The sequence below is a fragment of the Dipodomys ordii genome, unplaced genomic scaffold, assembly GCF_000151885.1.
Source record: "Dipodomys ordii isolate 6190 unplaced genomic scaffold, Dord_2.0 Scaffold32, whole genome shotgun sequence".
Lineage (NCBI taxonomy): Eukaryota > Metazoa > Chordata > Mammalia > Rodentia > Heteromyidae > Dipodomys > Dipodomys ordii.
Window position 1 is genome coordinate 10,280,332 of NW_012267248.1, and position 17,633 is coordinate 10,297,964.

General features: G+C 38.5%; 1 protein-coding gene across 1 annotated transcript in view; it reads right to left on the bottom strand.

Annotated features, from left to right (window-relative positions):
* Elovl2 (ELOVL fatty acid elongase 2) overlaps positions 1–16,335 on the bottom strand; it is a 20,864-nt gene extending 4,529 nt beyond the window's left edge. Inside the window, exons 1-4 of the mRNA XM_013016658.1 lie at positions 16,278–16,335; positions 8,436–8,623; positions 5,163–5,240; positions 3,322–3,493 (exon numbers count right to left, since the gene is read on the bottom strand). Of these exons, the coding sequence (XP_012872112.1) occupies positions 3,322–3,493; positions 5,163–5,240; positions 8,436–8,623; positions 16,278–16,293 (454 nt within the window). The 5' untranslated portion in view covers positions 16,294–16,335. The remainder of the gene's footprint in view (positions 1–3,321; positions 3,494–5,162; positions 5,241–8,435; positions 8,624–16,277) is intronic.
* Between the last annotated feature and the right edge of the window lie 1,298 nt (positions 16,336–17,633).

Genomic DNA, 17,633 nt, shown 5'->3' on the forward strand with positions numbered 1-17,633 from the left:
TGCCCCTCAGTAGATAAATGGATCAAGAAAATGTGGTATATATACACAATGGAATTCTATGCCTCCATCAGAAAGAATGACATTTCCCCATTTGTTAGGAAATGGAAAGACCTGGGAAAAAATTAAGTGAAGTAAACCAGGTCCAAAGAAACATAGGTCCCATGGTTTTCCTTATTTGCAATAACTAGTATATATCTGAGACAAGCAGAAATGGTCAGATAAGTTGATGTTAGGCGAAATGAACCCTGAGATAAGGACTCAAATGGTTTTTTTTTCTTGCTATTGTTTCTAACATTTATAAGATTTTTTTCTTGTTGCTTTGTATGTCCCTCCCCCACGGTATAATCCCTGTTGTCACTGTATTTGATGTTGGTATAATTTGGGGAGTGGAAGGGAAAAAACAAATTGTTTAAATAGGGATACAGATGGACCCATTGCAACAATGAAATGTGCAAGATGCTATGTCAAAAACGAACTTTACAACTTTGGGCGGAGGTAGGGATGGTCAGGGGAAACAAAGGAGGAGGCAACAATGCTTGATAAGAACTGTACTCATTACCTTGCTCATGTAATTGTAACGCTTCTGTATGGTATTTTCACAATAAAAAAAGTAATAAAAAATGAACATTAAGAAAAAAGAAAAAAAGTTTCTGCACACATGGGAGAGTGGTGTTTCAGGAAACCAAGGTTAAGGGTTACATTCTGTGACATTCTGTGTGGGATTGTAAGTGTCCAAAAGGTTTTAGTTGTGAGACAGATGTCACAGAGTATTTTTGTAAACAGGTAACTCACCATGTCAGAACTAAATCAGTACATAGAAGTGCTTAGATGAATGATCACAATTTAGGATCCATACATGTGGGAGAGATTGGGATGGGGTTAGAGGACTGCTTATTAACTATGTCCTCTTAAATATGTTGCTTATCTAAGTTTTTTTTTTCTCATTTGGAAAGTGGGTACATACTAACCAACTGCCTTTTAACACTGTGATGGGGATCAACGTAGATAGCACTTACCAGTTCAAATTCTCGAGCTCAGTTTTCTAATTCTAGACTAGTAACCTTTAAAATGCAAATTCATGAATAAGAAATGAAACACTGCATTTAAGGTAGAATAAGATGTTATAACACTTGAATGTATAATAAATATACAGATACCAATACTGTGATACTTATATACCTACTTCAATTTTTATGTTCATAAATTAATGAATTATGAGTACTTAGAAGTAACTTTTTCACAGGACTCCCTTCACAAAAGTCAAATGTGATGACTGTTAGATGTCAGTGATTATAATGAAACTGCTGAAATTGTAAAAAAAAATGCTTAATACACTAGATTCCAAGTCAAAAATCACTTTTTCTGCTTATTGTACTCCTAATTTTCTTTCTTACACCATAGTTTATCAGTAGGTAGGGTGGAAATGAAAGATACCTATTGAGTTATGATGGTTCCTTTAATGACTGTTCAACTTCATGATGCTGCAAACAGAATATATAATCAGGGGGAATCATAATTTCATCTATTCTAGAATTAGCCATGACCTTCTCCCTGGGCGCTGGGCAGTTGCAGGACTGCAGCTCCCCAGATCATGAGAAAACAGTGGTCTCTGCACTGTGTGCTCATAAGACAGGACATTCTGAAGGCTAACTGTATTCAGTGCATTTTTCACTTCTGGTGCCTTTACCAGCTGGGACTCCTTTGTAAATCAAAGAGCAACTGCATCCTAAATATCCTTGATTTTTTTTGTCTATCCTCCTCTACAAGACCCTAAATCCCAGGACAACAATCCTTTTTATTAAGCTGTTCTATTTTTTTTCTCTTATCTGTTCTGATTTTCAGAGTATTTTCAAATTGAGGGGAATATCTTCAAATTGGGAATAAGACAATAACAAATAGAAGTGCATTATAACACTATTACTATTCCAGTTCATTTTTTTGAATGGAAGATCTGTTGGAAGATAACACTCCTTGTTTATTAGAAAATGTGCACAGGAACAAAATCTGTCTCATCATCTTTCATCCTGAGTTCATGAAACATTCAGAAAACATGAAAGAATACACATTTGGGAATACATTTTCTTTGTGTGTGGGTACAAGTCTTGGAGCTTGAACTCAAAGCCTAGCCACTTTCCTTAAGTACTTTTGCTCAAGGCTAAATTGTACCACTTGAATCACATCTCTATTTCTAGTTTCTTTGGTGGAAAAATGAAGACATGATTCTTAAGCATTTGGGTTTCGATAAGTAATGCCAAAATGATTTTAGTACATGCTGTTTTCTATTTAATTACTACTGATGAGTCAGTTGTGAATTTTTCACTTGTAGTCCATTCTATTGTTCTTCTGAGTAATAAAACACTAGTGTGGATGTTGAAAAAAAAAAACCAAACAAATAGAAATGATGTCTAATTCAGTGCTTCTCAGACTGCTGGTCACAACTGACCCAGCAGTGACTGTGAAGCCAATGTAGTAAGAGTTATCAGCATTTTGTAAAATAGTTTTAGCACAGTGTTTCAGAAAAAGCACTGTTACATGGAATTTGTTTCAAACAAGATACATACATAATATGAATGATACCACTAGATTGTGACATAAAATGCATTATTTTTGAGATAAGAATCTCAATGTATGTCATAGGCTGTCCTCAAACTCATATTCCTTCTATGGGCTAGTAACATAATGCCTGGCTTCAAATACATTTTTTTTTTTTTGGTCGGTCATGGGGCTTGAACTCTGGGCCTGGGCGCTGTCCCTCAGCTCTTCAGCTCAAGGCAAGCGCTCTACCACTTGAGCTACAGCGCCACTTCCGGCTTTCTGGTGGTTTATTGGAGATAGGAGTCTCACGGTCTCTCCTGCCTGGGCTGGCTTTGAACCGCGATCCTCAGATCTCAGCCTCCTGAGTAGCTAGGATTACAGGCATGAGCCACCAGCGCCCGGGTTCAAATACGTTTTTTTAACTGAAGGCCTGCTTATTTTGGTGGGTTACATAGATACTGCCTTAATTTTTTCAGAACGTAATTACCACAAAGTCATAAAAGCTGGATTGACTCCACCTGTATACAGCAATGGTGAATGTAGAAAGTGCCATCTTCCTTGTGAGTCAGACTGCGGTGCACTGAGTCAGCTCCGGCTAGGGTCTGCACCTCTCTACTCTGACATCTGATGTACAGAAAAGAACTCTTTTTTAAAGGCCGGAGACAAATGACCACTGACAAGATACATGCTTTCTGCCCTCCCAATCTGCATACATTCCCAGCACAAGAGGGAAATTAGTGGTCATGTAAGATCCACTCCATAGAACTAAAATTCAAAATTACTTACTCTGTCCACAGGGTATCCAATTCAAGACACACCACCAAATATTGAACATAGACACATGATGATAGACATGAAGAAAAGTGATCTGACTTGTCTTTTTTCGCAAAACAAAGAAAATTGTGTCCAGGAACTCCACCAACTTGGAGAAGTAGTACCACCATAACACTTTAGCTACCTATAAAAATTTAAGGAGAGAAATATGAGCAATGAAGATGTTTCTGTACAGTTCATCTCAGCCTTCTGCAAGTCATCTGCCTTGCCTAGTGTGCGCTGCTTTCTTAAACCACTGCAACAGCTACTCAGCTGGTGTGTTAAGCCTCCAATTTCTCCTCATTCTAAGAAACCTGTCCCACTTTACTGAAAGGCGGGTTACCTCTTCCCAGTACAGGAGCTTTCTGAGTCTTTCACTGGATGCTTTCCACCTCCCTCTGCCAATCTCCAGGAAGGTATCCTGTGGGTCCTGAAATGATCTATTGCCCCTCTACCCCTTGAGTACTGAATCCTTTTCCTGCATCCACCACTCCTCAAGTCTGGCACATTCTAGTCATCCTTTACTAGTTCTCTGAAATGCCACTTTACCTAGCCAGCTTTCCTCTTTCAGGCAGAAACAGACACTGCTTCATATGCATCCTCAAATTTCTCTGACTAGACCTCTATAATCAACAATCATAGCAAGTATAATGAGCGTGAGAATGTGTCAGCAGATTCACTGGGAGGCTGATGCTATTTCATTGTTATTCTCAGTGCCTAGCATTCACCAGGACAGAATTACTGTTCTTTACCCTAAAATGATTTTCCTCTGTTCTGTTCTCAACATTACAGTGGTAAGTCACAAACACTACTTTCTTTTCCTTCATAGTTCTTTAGACAGTTTTCTTTTCTATTGTGAAAATACTGTACAGAGGAGTTACAATTACATGGGCAAGATAACGAGTACATTTCTTATCAAGCATTGTTGCCTCCTCTTTGTTTTCCCTTCCCATCCCTTCCCATCCTCCCTCCCCTGCCACCAAAGTTGTAAAGTTTGTTTTTCCGACATAACGACTTGTACATCTCATTGTTGCAATGGGTCCACCTGTATCCTTATTTGGCAAAACACTTCTTTAATGGAAAGTGTCTTTGATGAAAAGTGCTGTTTTAGCTGAGTGCCAGTGGCTCATGCCTGTAATCCTAGCTACTCAGGAGGCTAAGAGATCTTGGGATTGTGGTGGTTCAAAGCCAGCCTGATCAGGAAAGGCTGTGAGACCTCTATCTCCAAATAATCACTTGGAAACCAGAAGTGGTGCTGTGGCTTGAAGCAGAAGCAGTAGCGTGCTAGCACTGAGCTCAAATGGCTCAGGGACGGCACCTAGACCCTGAGGTTCAAGCCCCATAACCAGTCAAAAAAATTACCTCTGGGTAATTGTGACTCACTACGCTATACTAGCACAAACTGCTTAGGCCTCTTTTACAGATAAAGTTAAGAAGTAAGTCATTCTTGTATTTTCAATTTGAATATGATCACAGCATACTAGTTGTAAGTATTGCTTTTCTTTTTCTCAAATTAGTTGTGACATGGACTTCCTCATAAATCCCAAAACAGCAATACCAGTACTGGTATTATAAACAATAGCATTAAAACTACTAGTAAGTCTGTTATATATCCCACTAGGGAGATTCACTTAAAATACTGTGTTCCAAAGTCACTTGAAATTATTTTTGTTGGGTTGTTATGTTATCAATGCAATGTACAGGCATAATAATTTATTTTAGTCTGTTTCTAACTTTTTGGTGGGAGGCTGCCTTGCTTTCAAGATTTGACATAAGTTTTGTAATTATATACAATACTGATTCCCCAAGCTCACCCGGACATCAGCTTCTCCTGCGCTGATGAGATTCTGACATTGTAGGTTGTAGCCACCTTCCCAACTAGAGAGAATGAGCTGCCAAAGAACAAAAAAAAAATGGGGAGAAAGATCAACATTAAGATGCAAACTGAACTTCCCATTCACATCCCTAACTAGCATCTTTTCATTTTTAAATAAAAACCCTCAGAATTTGACCCATCTTTTCTTCAAACATATATTATCAAGAGAATTTAATTCTTGATGCTAAACTGAAATCAGTGGTTCTATTCCTTAGTATATTTACTTCAAACTGTATCAGCCAAAAGTAAAAATCTAGTTATGTGATTAGTGATCATTATCACAGATATTTCTATGTAAGGAATCATCTAGTCATGTTTTTACAAGAAAATGTGAGGGAACTAAATTTTATATTGTTAACATAAGTCTTATATTATTTGATCTTGTTACAGATATGAAACAAGACTGAAAGATTCATAATACATTTTCTGTATTATGTTCACACTACTTAGTGATCAATTTGTGTGATTAATACCTACTTTCCACATTATTCTCAAAAAACAAAAAGCTCCACAAAATCTACACCTCTTGCCCCATGCCTAGCAGACAGAAAGTGCTCAGTAAACACTGGATCAGTGAATGACTTTCTCAAGGTTACATACTAAAAAATGGTAGAAAGATGATTACAATTCAGACTTCCTAATTTCATTATTTTAAAATTGATCTTTTTATTTCTTGTTAAATGCTACAGAAGTTCATTGTAAAAACTGAACTTCTAGAATATAAGGTATGGGTTTGATTTGCCTTAAGTATTAAAAGCAAGTAGCTAGTATTTTCTGCAGCCTTCGAGGATTATATGCATTAAAATATATACTGACCATTAAAATGAGATGAGCTACTAAATAACACTTAGAATGCTTCAGAGCTTTTGTAAGATTTTTCTTCACTGTTCTGACAAATGAATTTAGTAAAAGACTACCACCTGGGATTTTCTGGATAGGCCCTATCACAAGTCAGTTCATCAACAGCCCCAAGGGACTTTATGTTCCTTAGGACCAGGATGAAGGGGGATCTGGACATGCCTTAAAGGCTAAGCAATTTTTTATGTATTGGTTTCTTTTCAAACTAAGAAAGGTGCAGCTTCTTACACAAAGATTAAAATATCTAAGATCAGGCTATAATTCTATAGTAATTTCCTGATCTCATTTTGTATGCTAAGAATACTGTTGAACAGTAACCTGAGTGTAGACAGGACATAGCATATTTATCTGACATTTCCTGTTTCAACCAGATTTATCCAGGTTGTCCCCATTCCTATAGCCTATACAAAACCATTTAACAATTTAATAACTGAGTAGCAGAACTAAGCAGCCAAACCGCAGGAAGCCTGACCTCAAGCCATTCCTAATCCCTTAACTGAACTAGATTTAGAAACTGTAAAGTATACCTAGACTATATCACACTCTTAAGACTTTGATTCCAGGCTGGCTTCAAGTACTCAACAGAGAGTGTTTTTCCTTTTGCTATATAGAGAAACTAAGCCCATAAATGAGCATGCCAAAAGACATCTCCATTAAAAAAAAAAACTATCAGTGTCAGGAAAGTTAGTAATCACCTATATGGTGTCATTTTCGAATAGCAGCATGGCTTTCTCCATCCCAAATTCTATCTCCTGCACTGTGATGTCTACAATTCAGTGTTAGCTTTATATGTACCTTTTAAAGCAATAGTAAATAATTATTATAATGGTGCATATTAAAATAACAGACACCCTGAGTATTTTATTTTCTTGCTAGCCAGAGGCTTGAACTCACGGCCTGGGCGCTATCCCTGAGCTTTTTGTCCTCAAGACTAGTGCTCTACCACTTGAGCCACAGTGCCACTTCTGGCTTTTTCTGAGTAGTTTATTGGAGATAAGAGTCTCATGAACTTTCTTGCCCAGACGGAGTTTGAACTCTGGGATCTCAGCATCCTGAGTAGCTGGGATTACAGGTGCACTACCAGCGCCCAGAAGAAACCTGTATGTTAAGGATTACTTTTCCCTTTTTTTAATTAAAGGGAAACAGGAAAGAACATTCTATCGTATTGTTATCAGCCATGTATAACTTATATGAATGATTTTATCCTAACTTTTAAAAAGATTTAATTCCCTTTCTCTATATCTCTCTCTTAGCTATTTTGCTACAACAAATGAATACTTTCAGCTTTTTCCCTTGTGTTATATATCTAAACAACTTTTGATTGTAAAGACAGGACATTCACTGCTTGTTCTTCATTACTTGTAAAATGATTTGGGTTTGGTGCTTTATAAGTGATGTAACTGGGACAAGGGAACTGCCAACTGGAATGTCAGCTCAGCTTCAGTCTTGAGAACAAGTCTGCCATGGCCTAAGTGTTGCAAAGATGTGGGGAGTATTCTTTAAAGGAGGATTTGCACTCCATCAAACTGATTGAGCTCGCATAATATTTGAATAGCCCACCAATCACTGTATAGTCTAAATTTAGATGACTTTTCCAAGCTTCAATATAAGAACCCATCTTTTAAATTTTGATTCCAAGTTTCAGTATATCTAAGGATTAAAGAAATCGGCCTAAATTGGGAAGAGAAAAATTTAAGTTTTCTAACTTGAACATGTAGTACATGTTCTTCCAAGACTGTGAGAAGGAATAATATCAAATGCTGGAATAAGCTCATGTATGCATGTGCGTGCGTGCATGCATGCGTATGTGTGTGTGTGTGTGTTTGTGGTATTGGTGTTTGAATTTAGGCTTTCATATTTGCTAACAGGTGCTCTGCCACCTGAACCAAGCCTCTGGCCCACTCTTGCTTTAATTATTTTGGGAATAGGGTCTCACTATTTTGTTTGGTGCTGACTTCAGAGTACAATCCCCTGCCTATGGCTTCTCTTATGCAGTTGGGACCAAAGGCACATGATTCCACATCTGGCTTGTTGGTTGAGATGGGGACTTGCTAACTTTTTGTCCAGATTGCTCTAGAACTGCAATCCTCTTGAAATCTGCCTAAGTAGCTAGAATTACAAGCATAAGCCACTGTGCTTAGTCAAGTTCTTGAGTTCTTAACAAATGATACTGAGAACTGAGGATATGTAAAGTACCTGCCTAACCAGCATGAGGCCCTGAGATCAATCCCATTAAAAAAAAGGTGAAAGGCAGGATGACAATAACACTAACCCTGTGAAGTTCTGATGGGCAACATGTAACTACATCTGAAATTTAATTACTAACTCCAGCTTTGCCTACATAAACACTTACCTCTACCAGCATGTATGCAGAAAGAAGTGTGATTCCAAGATTATACAAGGTAAGGATTCCCCTGAGAGAAAGAGCAGGTCTATTCTTCATGTATTTGTTACCCAGCCATATTGAGAGCAGATATATGACAGTAAGAAAAAAGGTAGGAAGGTAAGAGTCCAACATAAACCAGCCTCTGACTCGAGAATCTGGAAAGAAAACACACAGTGAGACCTGAGGAATACACCTTTGTTAGCAATACTAAAGCACACATTTCATTCGTATGGTAGTTCCCCTTAGTTTTGGGGAATATGTTCCAAAATCCCCAGCAAATGTCATCTACTATGATTTTTTTCCTATACATGCACCTACAAATTTAAAACTTGTGTGTACCAGTCCTGGGTTTAAACTCAGAGCCTAGGTGCTGTCACTGAGCTTTTGTGCCCAAAGGCTAGTGCCCTACCACTTGAGATACAGATCTACTTCTAGATTTTTTGGTACTTAACTAAAGAGGTAAGAGTCTCACGGACTTTCCTACCTGGGCAGGTTTTGAACTGTGATCCTCAGAGCTCAGCCTCCTGTGAAACTAGGGGCCTCTGGTGTCTTAAGCAGTTTCCAAACTTATACAGTTTGGTATGTAACTATAAAACTAAAAATTATTTTTCCTTTTAGATAGATTTGTTCTTACTGTAGATCCTAATAATTTTACAACTGGTCAAAATCTTCTTTTCTTATTAAGTAAAAATTTTTTTACCTGCTTATCATAGGAGGCATTTTATGGTTCTCATTGGCATGTCCAAATTGCCAGTACCATCACTACTCTTGCATATATGAACCGCCGCCAAGAATACTCTTAAGCCAGGTACTGGTGGCTCACACCTCTAATTCTACTAGTCAGGAGGTTGAGATCTGAGGTTCATGGTTCAAAGCCAGTCCATGCAGGAAACTCTGTGAGACTTTTATCTCCAATTAAGCACCAAAAAGCAGGAAGTGAAGCTGTAGTTAAGTAGTGGAGTTCTAGCCTGTAGCAAAAAAGTTCAAGGACAATACCCAGGCTGTGAGTTCAGGACCCCCCAAAAAATATGACTTATTATTCCTGGAATTTTCCATACAGTATTTTGAGATTGCAGTTGATCATGCATAGTTTAAACTACAGAAAATGGAACCTGCAGGTAAGGGGTACATCATAAACACAATACTTTATAATAAAGCATTAAGTTAACTGAATTGGAGTTAGAATTCCAGAGAAGAAGCCAGTGTGGGAGAGTGGGGAGCTGAGTAGTTAAGTAAGGTTTTATGGAGCAAGTAGGGCTTAGGCAGATGACTGATAGACAGATGAAAAGTAAGTTGCTGAATGCCTAGTTTGAAACAGTTACTGCTTCTTCTAACTCAATATGATGTACTATTAAGCTGTTTTATGGATGTCATGGTTCAGAGAGCTTCAGTAAAAGGTAAAATATTTAAGTGGTGGGCACCAGAGTCAGGATCTGAATTCATATTTGTCCTCCCATGGTGACGAGGAAGGTAGTCACACAAAGATGACATAGTGGGATTGTATCCTAATTCCTAAAGCCCCCATTTTCCAATTTGCCCAGGGTAACTATATAATAATAAGCTGCAGTGGTTTATGGATACAAACTGAGCAATGTGATTTTAAAACAGGAATTATGGAAAGCTGAAGATGGCAAAGGCAAAGCCTAAGAACTGATCACTTAGACCTGAGAACAGAAAACAAAATCAAGGACTCAAATTTGGCCAAAGAACTAGAAATTCAAATAGCAGGGAAGCAAAAATAGCACCTGGACATAGCAAGTCCCTGTACTACTCTAAAGACTAAGATTTAACAGACAACATAAAGTCCCAGTGAGAGAGCTATAGATAGTGATATCAAAGATTACATTCATGTCTAAATAAAACCCCAAGATAGGGACACAAGTGGTTTTTTTTCTTGCTTGCTATTGTTTTTTAATGTAACTATGTGATTTTTTTTGTTTCTTTTATATGTTCTCCCTCCCCCCATGGTATAACCCCTGTTTTTGTTTTTTACTGTATTTGATTCCGGTGCCCTGCATCTTGTATATATGTTTTTCTCATATGGGGAGGGGAAGGGAAATAACAAAATTCTGAAATAAAGGTACAGGTTTGACCCATTGTAACAATGAGATGTACAAGACACTATGTTGAAAACGAACTTTACAACTTTGGAGGGGGGAGGAAGGAGTTGGGGAGGGAAATGATGGTAGGGGAAAAGCAAAGGAGGGGGTAACAATGCTTAATAGGAAATGTACTCATTACCTTACTCATGTAACTGTACCCCTCTGTACAGTATTTTTACAATAAAAAATTAAAAGAAAAAGGTAAAAAAATAGTAAGGCCTAGAATTATAAGACTTCCATGCTATTTTTAATCTCCATAAATAGAGTTGTAAGGAGTAGGTTTTACTAACATGGCAGTTCCTTTTTCTTTTTTGTCGGTCATAGGGTTTGAACTCTGGGCCTGGGCGCTGTCCCTCAGCTCTTCAACTCAAGGTGAGCGCTCTACCAGTTGAGCCACAGAGCCACTTCCAGTTTTCTGGTGGTTTATTGGAGATAAGAGTCTCATGGACTTTTCTGCTTGGGCTGGCTTTGAACCGTGATCCTCAGATCTCAGCCTCCTGAGTAGCTAGGATTACAGGTGTGAGCCACTGGCGCCCAGCAGCAGTTCCTTTTTCTTGACCTCTCTGGTTGTTACAGTCTCAGTCCCTCTTCCTGGCTTCCTCAACTTTTCCTTAATCTGCTTTGCAGGCTACATTTTTATAAGGAAAATGCTTCTCAAGCTCTGTCCCATGTTTCTTGAGCTCTAACTGTCCCACAGATGCCAGAGAGGAAAAGGTAAGAATATGCAGTATTTAGATGATTCACAGGTATCATTTTCTTATGCTTGGCTCCTAATTACCTTTCACAAGACTCTCCTTAATCTTAGTGTACATATCAAGATAATTATTTCTAATTTTTCATTATGTCTACAGGTAATAACAAAAACATTTACATATATTGACTTACTCAATACTTCTTAAGATTTCTTAATTTCTTAATTCCTATTATAACCTATTAGGTTATATTATTCCCAATTCACTTTTGAGAAAAAAATTGAGCCAAGGAGGGAAAAAGAGCTAAATAACTTGCACTAAAATGCTCCCCTACTTCTTGTCATGTGAGTTGGGGGTCTACATTCTTGGTCCTAGTTCTTGGTACCTGTGAATATGACCTTATTTGGAAACAGATCTTTGCAGAAGTAATCAAGTTGAGCTCTCTCTAGATTAGGGAGAATCCTAATCTGGTGAGTAGTATCCTTTTAAGAAAAAGAAGCTGGGGCTGGGAAGGTGGCTCAGGGTACAGTGCTTGCTTTGCATGCATGAGGCCCTGGGTTTGATTCCTCAGCACTGCATAAACAGAAAAAGCTGGAAATGGCACCATGGCTTAAGTGGTAGAGTGCTCCCCTTGAGCTGAAGAGCTGAGGGACAGTGCCTAGGCCCAGAGTTCGTGCCCAACGGCCGACAAAAAAAAAAAGTTTGAGCACAAGGACACAAAAGGAAAATGCTTTGTGGAGTCAAAGATGGGGTAATGTATCTACAAACTAAAGACTATTTAGACAGACTACAAAGACTGTCAGCAACCCTCCAAACTAGGAGAGACAAAAAGAGAACTTTCTCAAAAACTCATAGAGACCAAGACCAAGGCCCTTCCCATACTTTAATTCCTGATTCCTGGCCTCCAGAACTGTGAGAGAGGAAGTTTCTGTCTTTTTTAAGTCTGGACCCTATTCCTCACCCCAACTGAGGATACTTCATTGTCAGCTCTAGGATGTAAGCCCTTGTAGCTTAGTTGCTAAATGACTTACTTTCCTACTATTTCAGATGTAGTAGTTTTTACCAGCCCAACTACTATAGACTCCATGAGAAGTGATCAGGTCTTTTCTATCTTACTTAGAATTTATATCCACTTAGTACTGAGTTAAACAGCAGTGAGGCAAACAGACATTGCTGCCAGGACAGCAAGACCAGGGCCACTGACCAGTCTGTAGATCAGCCTACAAGCTCACCCCTTCCTCCATGTAAGAAATATCTAAGACTCCAAAATAATCACCCCTAGGGTGCCATAGAAGTACTGATAAAAATGGTAATAAAGTTCCTTGGGCTGGCACCAAGTCCTGATAATCAGAGGGTTCATGCAGCAGGCAGAGCCCCATGCCCAGTGCACATGTAGGAAGAAAGATGACCCCACAGTGACCTCTTGGCCCCACAGTGCCCAGGACCTCAGTTTAAGACTATTAAACTTCTATAAAGAGTCTTTGTACAGTGTCTCAACAAATCTAAGCATGCGTATTTGTTAAACTATATTTGTCAGTCAGCCTGTGTGTCAGAGGCATATCAAAGGACAGCCTATTCCTAACCTGGAATTAAGGGGGAAAAAAACCCTAAAACTAAAAGCCTTGTTAGTGCCACCTTGCAGTCAATCTCATTTTCTCTTTAATCAACATGTCTATCATTTTATGTTTTTGTTTTGCTTAAATTCTTCTCTTGCCAAGACACAAATATTGAGGTTTAACTGCATGAGTCTTCCATAACATATTATGAGATTGAGCTACATGACTTTCTGGGTACAGAAATATTTACTTAAAATACATCAAGCTTTTTTGTATTGTTGTTGTTGCTGCTGTTCTTTTTTTTTTTCGTTTTTGTTTTTTGATCATGGGGCTGGAAGTCTGGGACTGGGCGATGTCCCTCAGCTCTTCAGCTCAAGGCTAGCACTCTACCACCTGAGCCACAGCTTATAAGCCAGGCCCAAAGAAACATAGGTGCCATGGTTTCCCTTATTTTCAATAACTAATACACGTGTAGGACAAGTAGAAAAGGTCAAAAGATATGTACATATGACCATATAAGATGATGTTAAGTGAAATAACCCCAAGATAGGGACACAAATATTTTCTTTTTTGCTTGCTATTGTTTCTAACATATTTATAATGTACCATGTGATTTTTTTTGTTTCTTTGTTTTTTTTGTTTCCTCTCCCACGATATAACTCCTGTTTTCACTGTATTTGATCCTGCATCTTGTATATACACTTCTCTAATTCTGGGAGGGGAAGGGAAAAACAAAATGCTTAAATAGGGATACAGGTTGAACCACTGTAACAATGAGATGTACAAGACACTATGTTGAAAATGAACTTTACAACTTTGGGGGGAGTTGGTTGGTTGTGGAAGTAGGAGGGAAGGGATGGTAGGGGAAAAACAAAGGCAGAGGCAACAATGCTCGATAGGAAATGTACTCATTACCTTACTCATGTAACTGTAACCCTTCTATACAGTATTTTTACAATAAAAATGTACAAAAAATAAATACATCAAGCTGGACACTTGCGACTCCTGCATGTAATCCTAGCTACAGGAGGCTGAGATCTGATGATTAAGGTTTTCCGAAGGCAGCCCAGGAAAAAAAAAATGTGAGCCTCTTATCTCTAATTAACCACCCAAAAGCCCTAAAGTGGAGCTGTATCTCAAATGATAGAGCATTCACCTAGAGTGAAAAAGCTAAATGACAGTGCTTAGGCCCTGCACCCGAATTCACACCCCTGGCATAAAAAAAAAAATCAACTGGCACAATGAGTCAAGCACATATTGCAAAACAAATGCAGCACCTAAAAAATTTCATTTTCTTTTGTCATGTGCCTATGAACTTTAACAGCTTTCTCTCTGCATCTGTGTAAGGCGTATCTCTTGATGGTGCCAGTATGGTGTGCAAAGAGTCAGACAGGGACACGTAGAAGTTTACTAAGTATGTGCCACTCTGTGTGAGCATGTATCTCCATTAGGAGAGAGGAAGGATTCTTGTCGGCTTAGATTGTAGGTACCCTGTTGCATGCAATTGGTAGTAAACTGTCAACTTCCAATCTCTAATCTTACAATACTAAAATTTCCTTTTTAAAGGACAATTTCATAGAGCTTTCAGTTGTTTTCTCAGTGAGCCCTTATCTGTATAGTGCAATTCACACTGGTCTCTTACTAGTAGGTAGCAAAGGTCAGTGCAAACTTAGATCAGACTGATGTTTAACTCTCTGGTGGAAGTGTTAAGAAAGCCATGGTTACCAAAAAAGTCAGTTCTCCTAGGACCCTAAATGCTAAGCAACGGCTGTGTCCTCCACACTTCCTGCTAGTACTGCAAGGCATGGAATACCAGAGAGCAATAAAAGGAGCTCAGACATGTCTTCCTACCCTATAGAAGAATTTTTTTAAAAAACACCTTTACCTTGTTCAAAAATAGTATTTTTAGGCTGTACATAGAGTATCATTCCATTAAGATTAAATAAGTCACCATTTACTTGGGGTAATTTGAGTTCCTATGAAAACTAGACTGGTCCAAATAACCTACATAAAGATTTTTTTAAAAAATGTTTTTTATTGTGAAAATACTGTACAGAGGGGTTACAGTTACATGAGCAAGGTAATGAGTACATTTCTTATCAAGCATTGTTGCCTCTTCTTTTATTTTTCCCCTACCATCCTTTCCCTCCCATCTTACAACTACACTACACCCCCACACCTAAATTGTAAAGTTCGTTTTTCAGCATGCATAGCATTTTGTACATCTCATTATTGCAATGGGTCAAACTGTATCCCTATTTAAACAATTTGTTTTTTCCCTTCCACTCCCCAAATTATACCAGCATCAAATACAGTGAAAACAGGGATTATACCATGGGGGAGGGACATACGAAGCAACAAAAAAATCATGTGGTAACTTATAAATACATTAACAGGAAATCCTCATTTCCCATGTCTTATCCCTGACAGTACAGAAGAAATAACCTCAAAGAAAACTGGGTTTTCCACAGGTTTGTGAACCAGCAAGGCTCAAGTGAAACAAAATATTTTGTCCAGAATTCATTCACACAATGCTGAATAATATGTTCTGGCAACTGTGATAAGCCCTAGAGATTAATGGTGGGTAAAGCAGCCACGGTTCCACTCCTCAGGGAAGAAACTGCTACAAATAACAATAAAGCTCATAAAGCAAAGAAAAGGGTGAAATACAGAGAAGCCTGATACTCCTTGGGGAGGCCATCTAAGAAGGAAGTAATCAGACTGGAAAATAGGGTAGGAAATAGTAAAAACCCCAGGTTCTAGGAACAACAAGAAGCATTTACACATTTGAGGACTTAGAAGATGTCTCAAATAGCTGTATTAGAATAAGAGATAAGGCACTGACAGTAACGTTAGAAAGGTAGCTGGGACTAGGTGATTCAAGGCATGTAGTCCATGAGAAGAAATGTAGCTTTGTCCCTAAGTAAATGCCACTGAAGAATTGGAAATTGGGATACAACATAGTATAATTTAGGTGTTTAGAATATCATTTCAGCTGAAACTTAAATAACTGAAAGAGGGCTCAGAAAGGTCACTGCAGAGTGACTGGTAATGGAGGGACCACTGAGGGACTTCTAGTCATGTCCAAAACAGGAATGGCTCACACGCTGGTACAAGGAACTTCTGGAGGCATACAGGGACAGGAATTCCACAGATGAGTGGTTAAAAACAGTATAAGGTGACTGATGAGAAGAGGAGAGAGTAAAACAGCAGTTTAAGAAGAAAGCCACAATCTTGTTTTGGAGCCAGACAGTGGAGGAAAATTCCTAAAACTCCTTTAATCCCAGGAAAGCTTGAACAGCAGGAAAAATGGGGCCTTCCGGACATTCTGGGGAAAAGAGTAACAAAAGTGAGCCTGCTTAAGTTGCTAAATTCCATTTTTTAAGACACCATAGAAAACAATATTTTTCTTCATTCTTTCTGTGCTTTTCACATTAAGTTCTCAAGTAGCTAACTCACCTCGAGGTCCAAACATATAGTCCAAAAAATCATTGACTTCATCATCAAAGGCCTTTAGATGCTCCTAAAAAAAGTAAAAAAGAAAAAAATTACCTGAGTATTTTTTTTAAATTTAGAACAAGCCACTACCACGAAAATGTAGTTACAACCTATCTGAACTCACAGAGTCTGGATTACAGACTTGAGGAAAGAAAACCTATTTATGACCACAACTTCTAGTGGCCGGGGAAATACAACCTCACCTTTCACAGCCTGCAAACCAGAAGGAAACAATTCCTCTTTAAATTTCCTTAGGCAAGACAAGTCCTAGAAAATAGTCCTGATGCACTTAGACATTCAGGGTTACTGACCTCAATTCCATTTACCTCTAAAATGTTTAGAGGCAAAGTTGCTCCATAAGCAACTTCCAATGTTGCAATTATCAGGGACTATGTGTAAGCAACAGGGAAAATCTGACTACAGTATATAAACGTGAATTTTAAAGGTAAATTCTGCTGCAGTGTATACCATGAAGCCAAAGCTAAAGCATTAAAAGGAGTTTAAATATGAAAACTGAATATTATACCCCCATTTTTCTATTGCCTTTATGCTTTGTTTCAAGCTGTTTTGTACAGTAATGTCTATTTAAAATTAATATAAAGAATGTCATCAGGATGGACCAGATTGCCACTTGCTTCAAAGATTTTTTTTTTAAACTGGTACTAGGCCTGGGCTCTATCCTTAAGCCCCTTTTGCTCAAGGCTAGTAGTGCTCTATCACTTGAGCTACAGCACTCCTTCCAGCTTTTTCATTGGTTAATTAGAGATCAGAGTCTCATGGACTTTCCCGCTCCAGCTGGCTTCCAACTGCCATCCTCAGATCTCAGCCTCCTGAATAGCAAGGATTACAGGTATGAGCCACTCATACCTGGCATTGCTGCTAAGAATGTTAAGATGAGTAAACTGGCTGCTAACTTGATGTAGCTCCCATTTGTGCTTGTCTGCTATTATACTGCTCAAAATAGCTGCTCAGTTGTCCCTACCCTACTTCAAATATCTACAGCCCCTCTTCAAGGAGAGGCAAAACAGCACTGCACAGTGTTTTGACCCAGTATGAGGACCTGGCCACCTGTGAGTTAGTGTGATGGCCTTGGAATTCACACAGAATGAACCCTAGATTGAACAGTTGGGATGCTGAAATTAATTCACTTTCAAAGGCAAGTGCAAGTACCAAGGAGGAGAATTAGTTTACTGGCTTCTGAAAAGAGGATCCACATTTCTGTAAATGGCACAAGCTACTGGAATCTATTCCTTATTTGTTTTTAGGGAAGTAGTACCAGGGTTTGAACTCAGACTCACAATTGCCTGGCTTGTGCTT